General features: G+C 41.8%; 1 protein-coding gene across 1 annotated transcript in view; it reads right to left on the bottom strand.

Moving 5' to 3' along the window:
* LOC122809729 (aryl hydrocarbon receptor-like) overlaps positions 1-16,686 on the bottom strand; it is a 639,036-nt gene that overhangs the window by 218,132 nt on the left and 404,218 nt on the right. Inside the window, exon 5 of the mRNA XM_044081435.1 lies at positions 60-149. Within this exon, the coding sequence (XP_043937370.1) occupies positions 60-149 (90 nt within the window). The remainder of the gene's footprint in view (positions 1-59; positions 150-16,686) is intronic.

Genomic DNA, 16,686 nt, shown 5'->3' with positions numbered 1-16,686 from the left:
AGGACCATTGTGTTGCTGTTACAGACACAGATAACTGATTCTGGACAGGTGTGACTCACCTGATGAAATCCCAGGTAATCTTTGACTGTGCTGGAGATGTAGAATATAATACCACTTGCTGTGACCACCAGTATAAATCCATTCAGTGCCTAGAGTGGGAACACAAGAAGTCTTAATAATGAGTCACAAATTATAAAGTTTTACACAGAGTTCCTACTGAGAAAGCATACTGCATGTGTAACTCAGATGTGCTGAATCAAGTCATGGCAGGCTGTACAAAATTTGTCATGTAACTTAGCACTGTTGCAAATAGTCATGATGCACTGTAGAAAACCTTCTCCATTACAACAGGACTTCATAGAAGCGTTCTTTTTTATCCTTTAAAACTTAAAATGAGTTATCCTCATGTTTGTTAGAAAATTATGCAGAGGGGACTGAAATGATATAATGTTTATTTATTTAGGGAGAATTTGAATCACAGTTCAGAAAAATCTTTCATCATTTTTAACTGCTTATTTTTCCCCAAGTTTATTAAGGCCCACTCACCACCAACATTTCTTCATCAGTCAGCATCATCTGCCTCCACAATTCACTCTGTACAGCATAGTATGTTAGTAGGTATCCGCCCAACAGAAACAAACACATCCCCACCCAATCCCCCACACACACACACACACACACACACACACACACACACACACACACACACACACACACACACACACACACACACACACACACACACACGTACACACACAGGGCAGTAACCAGCAGTGTGTTGAATCCATAGGTTTTCTCTCCCTCCCATGTCCATAGGCTGCACCGCACAGCATCCAAACATGTAGAGATTTTTTAGTTTTCAGAAATTCTCTTGTCACAGTGGCAAAACAGCTTTCTAGTACCAGGTTAGAGGCCAAAGCTAGTGACACTGCAGAAAAGCTCAGTGTAATAGACTGACTGAGCACTGGGCTGACTGGGTAAGTTAACTCTTTTCTGTTACATCCTGAGCTGCTGTGGAAGCAGTATAATTCTTATTTGTACTTGGACAATACAATATGTCTTGTTTTATTTTATATGTATCAACATGTGAGTATGGAACATACTTGGCCCTCTCTTTAACCATAGCCTGAGCACTGGCTTTGTTCCAACAGAGTGGAGAACAGCAACAGTAATTCTCTTGCACAAAGTGGGTCCATCAACTGATCCAGGAAACTATCGACTCATAAGCATAACCAGCCTTGTCTTCTAGGCTATGGAAAGAATCATCATGGACCTTATCAACAAGGACATATGCGACCTTCAAACTCTTTACCTGACCCAGTTTGGTTTTGTCAAGGGTAGATCTTGCTTTTTAAACCTGGTGTTCTTCTTTGAGAATGTCACCGAAGTCCTGGAGGAGGGCAAAGCAGTACATACCACTTACCTTGATTTTGCCAAGGCTTTGACACAATTCCCCACTCAGGAATCAATGAGAAACTCTCTCAACTGGGGATTAACTCATACATCACTAGATGGGTAGCCAACTGGCTCACAACAGAATGCACATTGTCAAAGTTGGGGAGTCCACCTCCACCACTAGACCAGTTACCAGTGGGGTACCACAAGGATCTGTGCTGGTTCTTCTACTGTTTGGAATGTATTTCTCTGAGGTCCACGCCTTACCAAGTATGCAGATGGCTACAAACTGAGCACAATCATTGAGTTCCCCAACAATGTAAACATATTACAGAAGGGCTGATGCAGACAAATGATTGGTGCCAAAATCACGGACTAAATCTAAATGCAAAAAAATGCCTCATTAGCCTGTTTGGCAAAGAAGTAGCCCCTGATAATTATGATATTGATAGCACCCATCTAACCTCAAACCTGGTGGTGTGAGACTTAGGAACACAGGTTGATAGCAATCTAAACTTCGATCACCATGTGTCCATAATGATAAGGAAAGCCTTCTACATCATAAATAAGGACATCACAGCCAAGACTAAGGAGGTTATAACTCAACCCTTATCAGACCACTAATTGAGTACAATGCTCCCTTCTGTATGTATCTTACCAGACACCTGCAGCAATTGGAGAAACCACATAGGTTTCTAACCAAGAGAATCCAGGGCCTCCAAAATGTGACTTACGTGAAAAGACTGAAAACCCTGTCACTGTACTTTGTAACATACAGGCTGCTGAGAGGTGACCTGTGCCTGGCCTACAGAGCAGTCTCTGACTCTGCGCTAATGGAAATGCTGCATATCTGCAAATCAAATGGGACAAGAATCACTCACTCCAGGGATCTCAACCTAGCCTGTGACATTAACAAAACATGTTGGAGAGACAGATGTATGTTCCAGAGATTGCCATTCCTCTGGAATAAGCTCCCACTTCATGTGAAGCAGAGCTCCTCAATGATCCTATATAAGGTACAATGCTGACAATTGAATGGGTGACCGTAAATTCACCCTGGGGCTGGCGTCTATGTCCCTCATGGACAGGGGTAGTTGGTGCTAATCATAGAATCTCTCTGCTAACAATGACCATCTAACTATAGTCAAGTAGGGTACACAGGTTTTTTACATGGCTAGGCTTGTAAATGCCTTATGGCCATTAGCCTAGTAACTTCCTACTAACCTATGGTTTACAAAATAGTCAATATATATTGCATTACATTTGAATAACCAAATATTTGTCCAAGCAGGTGAACAGAAAAGTACCAAGCATAAAAAACTGCCAGCCAAGGGGAATAAAGAAGAACATCAGTTTAATCTGGGCACATCACCACTGTTACACTACACTTACTTTCCAGATTCAGCATAATTCATTCAATGAGAACATATCTGATGAGTAACCCAGAATATTATTAAACAATAACTGAATGTTGACTGGGTGTGGGTATAATGAGGATTTACCCATGGTTGGCGTGGTTTGATCATGAAGGCAAACAATGTGATTAAACAAAGCTAGACATGGATAAATCCTCATATACCGACACCCAAGAGTCAATTATTGCTATTATCCAATGACGTTATTTACAAAATAAATTGCTTACTTCTCTTAATTTATGTATTTACATAACAGAGTTCCACATTCTTTCCTCATTCTTCTGCATTTCCAAAACAGAATGTGGATGCAGAAATAACTGAAGAATCCAGTGTAATCCAACTTTATTATCATCAAAAAACTATCATAAGCGCTTTCGCAGTAAAACTGCTTCAGCAGATGTAATCAAGCATCCAATCAAATCACCTGTAAATAACTAGACCAGTTTAAGCCCACCAATCATAACAACCAAGTCTTGAAGTGACAGAATAGATTGCTTTTGAATGATGAACTGGCAGATTAAGCTGCTAGACTTACAAAAACACATACATATAAAGAACACACACAAAAAAAAAAAATATATATATATATATATATATATATATATATATATATATATATATATACATATGCATATATATATATATATATATTTATATATATATATATATATATATATATATATACACACACACACACACACACACACACACACACACACACACACACACACACACATAAAACTTATGCATAAAATACCTATAAAAATGTGTATATACATATATAAAAATCATCTAAACAATGGCCTAGCTTGGAGCATAGGTTTAATAGGCACTTTGTCATTTAATCCATGACCAAAGTCACCCCTAAGTTTGATAATCCATTTTGCTTCTAATTGTTCAGTAAGGTTCCTTATATCAGCAGGCAGAAATGCAAATTTTGCAGAATATACCTGATTTTTTTTCTTATATTTACTCTACCATCTGTATGCTGGCTGTGATGGTACAGTGGTTAGTGTTGTCGCCACACAGCAAGAGGTTCTCCGGTTCAATTCTCAGCTGGAGTGCCTTCTGTGTGGGGTCTGCATGTCCTCCCTGCAATTGACTGAACTTTAAAAAGACATGCAGGTAGGTGCGTGAGTGTGTGTGTGTGCCTTCTGTGAAAGTTGGGTGCCGGGCTGGCAACTCGACACCATAAAAATCCACTGCCAATCATAAGGGTACCGGTGATCTGCTGTGGCTTTTTTACTTTGCCATCAGTACCTCTCAACCTCTAAGCTCAAGAAATGTGGACAAAGCCTTAAATAATGGGGGGGGGGTCAAAGGCCCCCCAAATAGGGACTAATTGTAAATGTTTTTCTTATAAACTTAGAAAGCTGCTAGATTAACAAGATTTGTGTTAACATGCATTGTCTAAAGGCTATAAAGTCTGAAACTCAAATGTGTGTCATTATTAAGTAACTTCATTTCTCAGTGATTTGTCAGAAAACCACAAATTTTATGAGGAACAGGCAAAAAATATGAAAAGAAAATCTGGACAGTTGAGATGTATGCCTCCATAGCACATACTAATAGAAGAAAGTATGGCACTTAAGCGACTGGACATTTTTCGATTGGTATATGCTCGATTAACAACAGGTACGCTGATTGGGCTGGCAAATCAGCATGCATGTTTTTGAACACCAATGAGCTATCATTGTATAACTGACCTTAGACTAAAAGAAGCCACAAGAAACTCCATAAGCTTACTAACAAGACACTGCTCTATACATGGCAGTTGTCAGCTTGTCATTAGTTTTGAAAGAAAAGAGGTTATATTTTTTATATACTACACCTAGAGATTTAAGAACATCTAGAATATATCATATAGTTAAGGGCACCAGGGCTGGCCTTAGGCATAGGCGAACTAGGCGACCGCCTAGGGCGCCGTAAAGGTCGGCGTCATAAAGGGTGCAAATTAAGTGAGTTAACTTAAACTTTACTTCTCTCCACTCAGCTGTAGCATTGCGCCCTCCCTCACTTCCATAATTAAAAGCAGGATTCATCTACCCCAGCACATGGAACGGCCCCTTACTGTGCTCTTCCATCCCCTCCCTACCCCTGCATCCATTTGAGTGGCTGCTCTTGTTGATCATAAACATTTACGGGATACAGGCATAATGGCGTGGTTTTGCTCCAGTGACGACCTTATTTAAATTATGGTAAAGAAGAATACTGTTGTTCCTGAGGGGTAAGTATCCATTTTTTTAATCGATGGCCTTATTTTGCGACTTACCTGACCACTTTTAAGGTAGTTATTTTGATGACGTAAACAGGTAAGTTCAGTTGCTTTATAGTTCACATTTATGTTGAGTGTTAATAAATTTTGTGAGAAAAGGTAGTAAGATATTAGGGAGTTTGCCCATCCCCCCATCCTTGTAGGTCATCGGCTCTTGTTACTTTGCTGTAAACAGTGTGTTCCATTTTATTCCATTAATTTTACAGGGTTTTTATTTTATTTTACAGGTAGGTGGACTGGACTAATTGCCCCCTCTTTCAGCCACGTTCTATTTACAGTGTGTAATCACAATATAATAGACGACCACATCATACAATAGACACAATGACTAAAACACTGAGAAAAACAGTTCAAGCAAAGTAATATTAAATAGTACAGTGTATATTCGTAAGCAACATTATTAAGGGCCTTTAACTTTCTGCTTGTATGAGATATTGGCATATGTAACTTGTAGCACCACCTGCGTTTTTTTTTCCACGAGCGTTTATTATTGTAGTAATTATGACCCGCCCCTGTATAAACGATGGTGGACATCCCAAATAGAACCAAGATGCTCTCATCCAAAAAAAAGAAGCCAATCTGGTGGTCCCCTGCCATAAACAAACTTTACAACAAAAGGAAGAAACTGTTGCAGAAAAGAGGAAAATCCCAGGATGCAAAAAACTTCCTTACCAGCCTCAGTAAGAAACTGAGATCCCTCATAAAATCCTCCAAAGCTAGTTACGAAAATAAAATTGCCAAAGATTCCAAAGACAACAACAAGGCATTCTATAACTATGTCAAGAATCTAAATGGCAATGCTCAGATCTGCTCTGAGCTAAAACAGAATGGCATTAAATATACTGATCCCAAGGATACTGCCAATATCCTGGCAGATCAATTCAGTGCCAACTTCACCCCCCTCTCACCCCCTAAATGGCCCATCTCAATACCGGAAGATTGCCAAATTCCGGTAATAACGGCCACACAGGTAAAAAATGCACTCTCCAAAGCTAAGAATACAGCATCCATGGGACCAGATGACATCCCAGGCTGTGTACTACATGAACTACAATATGAACTGGCACCTCACCTAAGTGTCATGTTTAATCATAGCCTCACCTCAGGTTTCATGCCCACTGAGTGGCGCACAGCTACAGTTATCCCACTCCACAAGGGGGGATCCACCTTGGATCCCAGAAACTACCGTCCCATCAGTCTGACAAGCCTTATCTGCAAGGCCATGGAGTGTATTATCATGGAACTTATAAACAAAGACATTGGCAACCTTCAAACACTGGACCCCACCCAGTTTGGGTTTGTGAAGGGCCGATCATGTCTCCTAAACTTGATTGACTTCTTTGAATCAGTCTCCAGAGCCATGGACAAGGGTAAAGTGGTCCATACAGCCTATCTAGACCTTGCCAAGGCCTTTGACACCATCCCCCACTCTGGAATCATAAATAAACTTACTAAGCTGGGCATTAATCCCTACGTCACCCAATGGGTTGCTAACTGGCTTACTGATAGAACCCACACTGTAAAAGTAGCCGACTCCAAATGCAGCTCCAGATAAGTGACAAGTGGAGTACCTCAGGGTTCAGTCCTGGGACCGCTCTTGTTTGGCATCTACTTCTCTGAAGTACAGGCCAACACTAAGGGACTCTGGATAACAAAGTTTGCAGATGACTGCAAACTGGGAGCCATTATTGAATCCCCAAATGATGTAGATACTCTACAAAAGGACCTTACAGAAACAGATGCTTGGTGCCAGAGCCATGGGCTCAAGCTCAATGCCAAGAAATGTATAGTTATCCCCTTTGGGAAAAAACATGTATCCATGAATTACCATATAGGTGGCAGTACACTAAACACCGAAAGTTTGATAAGAGACTTAGGGACACAGGTGGACAGTGGTCTCACCTTCGATAAAGTACAGTTTTGTACCTACCATAAATGTAGATGTTCGAGGGCTATTACAGCTGCAGTAGTTACATATGGGTTTTCAGCCGGCAGGCGGTCCCTCGGTCGGCCGAATTCCAAAGTCTTGGTCCGGCGTCGGCTGTTGTCGCGTACTCTTCTGACGTCAGGAAGGCTAGAGTATAAAAGACACAGCCGACGCCATCTTCTTCAGTCTTTCTTGCCCCAGATGTCAGGTGCCCCCAAAAGGAAGGCAATACATAAATTAGTGTAATACACAAAAGTAAGCAAATAAAACATAGTAGGATAACCCAGTCAGCAGGTATGAATAGGTATTCAAACCCCAAGGTCTTATCAAGAGGGGAAGGAGGGTGGGAAACCTGTACTGCAGCTGTAATAGCCCTCGAACATCTACATTTATGGTAGGTACAAAACTGTACTATGTTCATCGTGCATTACAGCTGCAGTAGTTACATATGGGTAGAATCCCAAAGCTATGTATAGGGTGGTAGGTACTATACGGAACTGGGTTGAGCTAGAATGCCCTGCAAAACTGCAGTGGCAAAGCCTGCTCTAGTTCTGGAGTATAAAGGCAGATGGTAATGCTTTGTGAAGGTATGTACAGAACTCCAAGTGGCTGCCTCCAAGATATCTTTAGTAGGCACTCCTCTGAGGAAGGCTGTAGAGGTGGCTGTGGCCCTAGTGGAGTGTGATCTGATACCAGTAGGTACGAGCTTTCCATGATGGGAATAACAAAAGCGTATGCAGTGACCAATCCACTTGGAAATGGTCTGTTTAGTTACAGGTTTCCCTTGACCCCCACAGCATAGGAAACTAGGAGTTGATCTGATTTTCTGAATGACTTGGTTCTGTCCAAGTAGTAACGTAGCTGCCTATGGATATCTAAAGAATGAAGCAGCCTCTCCCCTTTGTTTTGAGGATTAGAGTAGAAGGTAGGAAGGTGGATGGCCTGGTTTAGGGCTACCCTAGATACTACTTTAGGCATAAAGGAGGGGTTAGTACGCAGGGAAACCCTGTCCTGATGGAATATGAGGAATGGCTGCACCGCCATGAGGGCCTGTAACTCAGATACCCTACGAGCTGAAGTGATGGCCAGGAGGAAAGCTGTTTTCCAGGATAAATATTGTAATTCTGCTGAAGCAGCTGGTTCAAAAGGAGGCAATGTCAATTTTTCCAGTACATAGTTAAGGTCCCAAGCTGGCACTGGTTGTTTCCTTGGAGGCCTTATGTTCTTAGCCCCTCTGAGGAACTGTCGCAGTAGAGGGTGTGAGAATAAAGGAGGGTCCATATTGAATTCTGCAGATATTGCTGAGGCATGTATCTTGATTGAGGAAAAGGAAAGTCCCTTGCTCAAAAGTTCAGTTAGGTACTGTAAAATCTGAGGCAGGTTTAATTTTCTAGGATCCTGTCCTCTTTCTTCATTCCAACAGCAAAACCGTTTCCATTTTGCGGAGTAAGCCTTTCTTGTAGATGGTCTTCTAGCCTCCAAAATGACATCCTGCACTTCTTTGGAGAGTAGTGCCTGGTGTGAAGTTAAGGGATTTTCCATGCAGCTAGACTGAGAGTTTTCAGCTGACTGTGAAGCGTTTTGAAATTGTTCTGCGTCAGCAGTAGAGGTGTTAGAGGCAGGGGCCACGGAGGAGTGTGTGTTAGGCTCCTCAAAAGTGGATACCAATGTTGTCTCGGCCAATCTGGAGCAATCAGTATCATCCTTGGCTTGTCTGTTCTTGCCTTCAGAAACACCTTGGGCAGCAGAGGTAGTGGTGGGAATGCATAAACTGACCAAGTTGTCCATGTGAATGAAAGGGCGTCCACTTTCCAAGCCTTTGGGTGGAAGGTCCTTGAGCAAAACTTTTTTAATTGATGATTTTTGTGGGAGGCAAAAAGGTCTATGTCTGGCCTTCCCCATGCTTGAACAATCTCTGTGAATACGTGTGGATGTAGCTTCCATTCGTGAGGATCTGTCATATGTCTGCTCAGAGTGTCTGCCAGTGTGTTTTCCATTCCTGGTAGGTACTGAGCCTGGAGTTCTATTTGTCTTTCCAGAGCTAGGTTCCAAAGAGTCATGGTTAATCTGCACAAGGGGTATGAATGAGTCCCTCCTTGTTTGTTTATGTACCACATTACTGTGGTGTTGTCTGTTCTTATGAGCAGTTGTCCTGGATGCAGGAATTCTCTGAAAGCTGAAATTGCATTTATTACTGCCAGCATTTCTTTTTGATTGATGTGAAGGTGCTTTTCTGTTTTGTGCCATCTGCCTTGAATGCACCTGTCCTTCATGTGCGCCCCCCAGGCGTAATCTGAAGCGTCTGTGGTTATGACTTGTGTAGCTTGCGGCTTGCAGAATGGGAGGCCTTTGTTTACTTTGCATGCTTGAGACCACCATATGAATTCCTTTTGTAGGCAGGGAATTATTGGGATCTCCACTTCTAAGCTGTGACTGTGTTGAGACCATAGATTTTTTAGGTACCATTGAAGTTTCCTCATGTGCAGCTTTGCACATGGGATTAGAAGAATGCAAGATGCCATGAATCCCAGAGCCTGCAGGATTTTCCTTGCAGTAAGCCTGGTACTTTTTGCAAGCATTTTGAAGTAATGAGATAGTTGCCCTTGTTTTTCTGTTGTTAGGTAAGCCATCTGGGTGTTTGTGTCCAAGTTGGCACCCAGGAAGGTAATTTTCTGAGAGGGTGTTAGTTTTGATTTCTCCTTGTTGATGGTGTATCCCAGAGAAAGCAGTAAGCGTGTCACATATGCCAGATGTTTGAGGAGTACGAGTTTTCTGTCCGCTTGGATCAGGCAATCGTCCAGATAAGGGTAAATTTGTATCCCTTGAAGTCTGCAGTATGCAATCACTGATGCCAGGCACTTGGTGAATACTCTGGGCGCAGTAGATAAGCCAAAGGGCAATGCAGAGAATTGATAGTGACTTGAACCTGCAAGAAATCTGAGGTATCTTCTGCAACTTTGTCTGATTGGGACATGCAGGTATGCCTCCTTGAGGTCCAATGTTACCAGCCAAAACCCCTTGCCCAGCATGGGAAGGAGTTGCTGTAATGTGAGCATCTTGAATTTTGGCACTAGGAGAAATGTGTTGAGAATGGATAAGTCCAGAATGGGTCTCCAGTCGCTTCCTTTTCTTGGCACCAGAAAAAGCCTTGAATAAAAACCTTGTGCTTTTTGGTGCGTAGGTACCTTTTGTATAGCCCTCATGTTTAGGAGCTTTGCAATTTGTAGTTGTGCCTCTACCCTTTGATTTTGTGGTAGGTTTGGCATGCCTCTCATTTTTGGAAGAGTGTGGAAATGAAATTTGTAGCCTCTGTTTATTATGTCCAGAATCCATTTGTCTGTTGTGACAATATGCCAATTGTTGGCAAATAGTGCCAGTTTCCCTCCCAAAGGTGCTGCCAGTTGAATTCTGCTTGGCATGGAAATGAGGGAGTCATTGAGTTTGCTTTCTGTACTGCTGTGCACTGTCGTCACCACTTCTTGGTGTAGGTGATTGCCATTGTCTGCCTCTGTAGGATCCTTGTGTTTGTCCTCTGCCCCTTCCGCGTCTGTATCTGCCCCTTTGGGCTTTGTCAGTGGTTGGAAAGGACCAGTTTTTTGACAGCCAATTCCTGCTGAACCTTGGTGGCTGAACCTGTAAGAAAGCTTTGACAGTTTGCATAGATTTTGCCTTTTCTTCCATTTTACGTAAAATATCCTCAGCATTACCACCAAAAAGAACATCCTTATGTAACGGTGCATCTAGAATTTTTGCTTTCACCTGATCTGGAAGATTTTGTTCCCTTAGCCATGCATGTCTGCGAATGACTGCTCCAGTGGCGGCTGATCTGCTGGAGGCCTCTAATGCATCATAACCACATTGTAAGGTGTGCTTGCCCACTTGCTCAGCACTATGCATCATATCCTGCAACTCTTTTAAATCTGGTTGTTCAGGTTGTGACATTTTTGTTTTTAATTGTGATAACAGAAATTGTTGATATTTAATCATATGAAACTGGCAGTTTAAGGCCCTCATGGCAAGGGTGGCGAGGTGTAAACCTTCTTTCCCCACCTTTCTAGTGATCTAGATTCCCTTTTCGAAGGTAGTGGATTCTTGGCCGTGGAAGCCTTAATTCCCTTGGGGCCTTGAGAAATAGTTTCAGGATCTGCATTATGGCCTTTATAGAGGAACTGATGAGAATTAGGAACTCTGTAATACCTATCCGGCTTGACTGGTGCAGGAGGCAGAGAATCAGGATTTAAACAGGCCTCCGAGTATACATCATCCAAAACCTCCAAAACAGGAGGAATAGCCAGAGGTCTATGCTGAGGTAACCAGAGGAACTCCCTCAGCCTTTTCTTGGAGTCTGAAAAATCTTGGCCTTTCCAGTGGAAGTGCTCTCTCAAGGAGTGCAAAGTTTCCCCAAAGGAAAAATCCTCAGGGGGGGATACAGAAGGAATGGACTGCTCTGCATCCGAATCCTCAAAAGGAGAATAAGACTGTTCTTCAGCATCAGAATGCTCTGATAAAATGGATTCTTGGTCAGAAGGAGGAGAATCCTCCTCTACTCTGGGTCTCTTGTCCGGAGGGGCCTGTGAGCCTCTGATAAGGGAGATCAGGTCTTCAGCCATTTTAAGCATGTGCTTCTTAGGTGTGGGCCCAGGTCTTGGGCCTTGTGAGGCAGGCCTAGAAGGATGCTTGGCTGATTTGGCTTTAGTAAAAGCCTTGATGGAGAAGGAAGATGAAGGCCTAAATACACCATGAGTGGATGTAGATCTATCCACATTGGTGGGTTCGACAAGAACAGGGGCTTCGGTAGTAGTCTGGGAAAGGGCCGAAGAACCAGCGGTCTCAGGTACAGAAGACCCCGCCGAGGGAGTGTCGTTGGTAGTCAGGGACTGCAAAGGCGTCTCACTGAGAACCGGCCCACGTGGAGCTTGTTTCGGCGTGGTGTCGGTGGAGACCGCAGTTCTCGACTGACGGTCCTTTTCTTTGCGTTTTCTGGACATAGCGGTAGTCGGAGTATCCGACGACATTTTATAATTAAACGCTTTTCCAAAATAGTGTTGGGCGAACTCCGCCCGACGCTTGATAGTGCGTTTATTGAAGGTAGCACAAAAGCGGCAGCCCGAGACGTCGTGGTCTGGGCCCAAACAAGGTATGCAAAGGGAATGGAAATCCTTATGCGGTATTTGCTTCCCACAAGAAATACAATTATTAACTTTTTCTGACATCGGTCTGAGGCAAGAAAAGGTTCCCCAACGGGGTACTTAGCTTTAATGAAGACTTCGGTTCCGAAATTCTTTCGTAATTCAGGAGCTGGCCGACCGGCACTTGCGAACTGCTTCTGCTTCGGGCACCGCGCGGCAAAAAAGACTGAAGAAGATGGCGTCGGCTGTGTCTTTTATACTCTAGCCTTCCTGACGTCAGAAGAGTACGCGACAACAGCCGACGCCGGACCAAGACTTTGGAATTCGGCCGACCGAGGGACCGCCTGCCGGCTGAAAACCCATATGTAACTACTGCAGCTGTAATGCACGATGAACATCCACATCGCCACAACAGTCAGGAAATCCTTCTATGTGGCACACCTCATCACTAAGGGCTTTTCATCCAGAAAAAAGGAGGTCATTGTTCCACTGTACTCATCCCTCATTAGACCCATTATAGAATACAATGCCCCGTTTGGTATGTACCTCTCAAGACATCTGCAACAACTGGAAAGGCCACAGAAATACCTCACTAAAAGAATCACAGGCCTAAAGCAGATGCCCTATGCTGACCGCCTTAAAAAACTCCAGCTATACTCTGTCGCATATCGTCTACTCAGAGGCGATCTTTGCTTAACATACAAGGCCATGTCAAACCCAGAGCTGTTGGACATGCTACACTTAAAGAAATCCCAATCCCTCAGAGCCACAAGCTCCAGTGATCTAAACCTTGTCATCACAATAAACAAAACATGCTGGAGGGATAGGTTCCTGACCCAGAGACTCCCCAGACTCTGGAATAGATTGCCCATCCATGTCAAGCAGAGTGCCTCTTTGGTCCTCTTCAAAAGGAACCTTGACGATTGGATGGGAGAAAGGAAATTCACCCCGGGGATCACGTCAGTCGCCCTGCTAGACAGGGGTCCAGGGAAGTAAGTAGTGTGGGAAGAAATAGCCAGGGAATTGTTATGGCTAGGCTTGTATAGGCCCTAGGGATGATAGCCTAGTACCAACCTATGAACCTATGAACCTATGAAAAGGGTAACGTGTAGGTTTATGTATTTTTTTAATATACAGTCAGTTTTTTTTAATAAAAATGGTCAATTTCCTTTATGCTCATTTTAATTTCTGGTACCACTTGAATTTCCGTCGTGCAGTTTTTGTGTTGAACGTTACTTGTACTGGTAGACTCTGCTCGTGTTATCCTGTAGTTAACCCCAAATGCCTACCCATCTGTTTGTACTGGTCCTTGTTTAACCTAGCCTTTTGTGCTTTCACTCTCCATATTGATTGCAACTGTGGCTGTCAATCAGCTGTGGGATAAAGCCAGAAATAGATTAATATAATAAACACTTTAATATATTAGAACTATTAATGTGTGATGGCTCTTGTACAGCTATGCTATTGAGGCAGTGTAGTTCTTGCTTGTGTGTTTGCATGTGCAAGCTCCAGTACAAGTAATAGTTGCTGTTTATTGTGGAGAGTTTGGAGAACAAAAGCTTTACTGCAATTAGAAGTTTATATGAAGGAAACTGGTCGTTTTATAGTACTACTTGCCGGCTTTACCACAGCTTACAGAAATTGTAATATAGCTCGGGGAAAGGGTGGGCTTAAAGTTACATATGCCAAATATTCAGTTTTCCCTGGTGTTGTGGGATATGTTTGAAGGTTTGTGAACTGACACTTTGCAGGTGTTCAAATCAGCTGATTGGAGTTGGGACTGTTCCACCCTCTCCCCAAACTATGTGTTGAGCATTGTAGCCTTTGTAAAGATGCATGGTTACCCTGTGCCTTCCCATTGAGACTGATTACAATATGACTGTTGGCATTGAGGTGCTTGTCTTTTGCATCACCCCCATCCCTTCTACTGATATTTGTAGTCTGGCAGTACTGTTTTTTTCACTGTTATGGTGTCATCTTAAACATAAAAGAGGTGTAAAAGGAATATTCAGGATCAGTGCCATTTAAGTTACTGTTTTTCTAGTACTTAGTTTAAAGTTAATGACCACACTTTAAAACACACTGTTAATGTTTTACCACAACAGTAAGTTCACAGGCATTGAGCTCTCTTCTAGTTTCGGTAATCTTTAAATGGGAGATCTGAAATTTCATCATTGTACAGATGAGACTTCAGTGAAGATCTGTGAGATGACTTCATTATGCATTATGCAGTTGTGAGATTAAATGTTAAAAATTTCCCATACTTGTCGTGGGTCTTTCTGTACCATGTTATGAATGTTATGACTTAATTTAGCAAACCCTATAAAATACAAGTAGTGTGAATATTGCCATGTTGCTGTCCATAACTGTCTCAAGTCTGCTTGTATTGTTTTCTTGTAAAGCACAGTTTTTAAGAGCATAAATATTGGTAAGTAAAATGTTAATTTTCATCAGTTAGGCTCAGGAATTTCAAATTAGTTATTTTTTGGTGTAATTTGTATTTTATGGGCACTTATTTGAAGTTTGTGGGCCATTTGTTCTCTTAATGGTTATTAGTGATGTTGAGTCGTTGTAAGTAATAGTAACATTTGGTTATATGTAGTGTAGAGTGTGCAGGAGGTGCCTTGCCTGTTTGTTTTTTATTAAAATGTTGTGCAGTGTGTTTTGAAGTTTGTACCTTTTTAAAAATTCTATGTGCCTTGGTTTATATTCCACTTGTTTTGATACTGTATGTCAGTTGGCAGCAGAATCTGTTTTAAGAATACAGTAAGGTCACGGATGTACCTTGAAGGGAAGGTATTGAGTTGCTCAAAACCTGACATTTTTTTGGTGGGCAGGTTAGTGTAGAAAAGTGAGGGTATCTCTCTTCGCCTCCTAGTATGGGGTGTGTGTGTGTTTTTTTAATTATTATTCTGTGTAGCGTGTGACCCTTTCCAGAGAGATTTTTGAAGAAAAGTGAATTTGTTTGTACCACTGCACTCATTGGATGTTCCTTGTTTTGTATTACTGAAGTAGTTTATCATTTGAGAAATATGTATAGGTTTTCATTAAGGTGTGCAACACACAATTGGAGAGATTACCACGCTGCCTCAGTGTGCTTCACTCTTATGTTATTTAATTGATAGAGGGTGCATTGTGCATTTAAAGCTGGCAAGAGGAGTATGCAGGTTTGGAATGAACTGAGAGAGGGATCTGAGACTGTTTGAAGGTACGGCTCTTTCTGATAATTTTTGAGTGAGAAAGGGAAGCTTGTCTCCATAATAAGCTTGAGTATCAAGGTTCCCAGTGTTGTTCTGTGTGTTATGGGCAGCCATTGACTTTTGTTAATGCTGGACAATTATGTTCCCTGTTTGGAAAGATAATGAACCTGTGAATAATATTAGAGGTGGAACGTAGGGATGCTATTTATTTTTTGAGGCAGATGTGATAAGTGAGAGTCAGTATTCCACCTAGGGGAGAAAGGCAGCCCTAGTTGTGGGACAGAGGAAGTGGGAAATGTTTCTGGTTCAGAAGGGAGTTTAACGTTTGTGATCTGATTATGACTTTGGATGTTAAGTAAAGGGTCAAGCTAGATGCAAAGATTTTGGCACTGAATGAGAGTTTCAAGTGTGTCATTTTGGTTATGGGAAATGAACCAGGTGGTGATAGCATGGTTGGGCAGCATTTCTGGAGTACAGAAGAGCACTGTGTTAGTTTTTTTTTTAACTTTAATAGTTAAGGTGTGTGAAACTAGCCAGGTGCATACTTTATTATGTTAGCTAGTGATATGCCTGATGTAAAGACTATTCTTCATCTCTAAAGTGATCATTATCTGTACTTTTTTCCTAGCCTCCACCGCATCACCATTTCCTCCATAACTACTCATTTTTTCTGTCCTCTACTGTAATTTTTCAATCTTACTATATGCATAGCCTCCTGGGTTTCTCTCCCTGCCTCTCCATTTTATCTCCCACTGTTTTTTTTTTTCTAGGAGCTTGTGCTAAGATGCAAACGATTTCTCACAGAAGCTGTTGCTGTCATTTGTATTAAGTTATTAGGTTGACAAAGATTACACCAGTTAGGAGCCCTTTATCCCTTACTCAGTCAAAATTTTTGCTATATCATGTACATTTTTATATTATATAATTAAAAAACATCTAATTCTCCCATGTAAAATACTAACATGTGAGGCAAGATCTGCAGGCCACAGGATCAAACCTCAATCCCTGCCTTTTTAATAGATGCTTTTATTACTTTCATCCATTTTGTTGCTGCTTTATTTTTTGCCCAGGTTTTGCATTTTTTTATTTTTGCTTTCCGTACTTTTGAGTTTCAAGGTTGTCTCCCTTTGAAACCTCCTATTTTTGCATTAAAGCCAATGTCACACTTGACAATGAACTGTTGAATTATTTTTTAGTCAATATTAATAGTTTATCCAATGTTACAACTGAAAATGAACTGTTCAATTGTTTTTCACAGTCAATATCAATAATTTATTAAACTTGTATTTTTATCTTTATTACTCTGTCCCTCAATCCAAGATACTGAAACCTGCACTTAATTTTA

Source organism: Protopterus annectens, chromosome 8.part0 (genome assembly GCF_019279795.1).
Source record: "Protopterus annectens isolate FY-2018-M chromosome 8.part0, PAN1.0, whole genome shotgun sequence".
NCBI lineage: Eukaryota > Metazoa > Chordata > Ceratodontiformes > Protopteridae > Protopterus > Protopterus annectens.
This window is presented reverse-complemented; position numbering and strand designations above follow the sequence as displayed.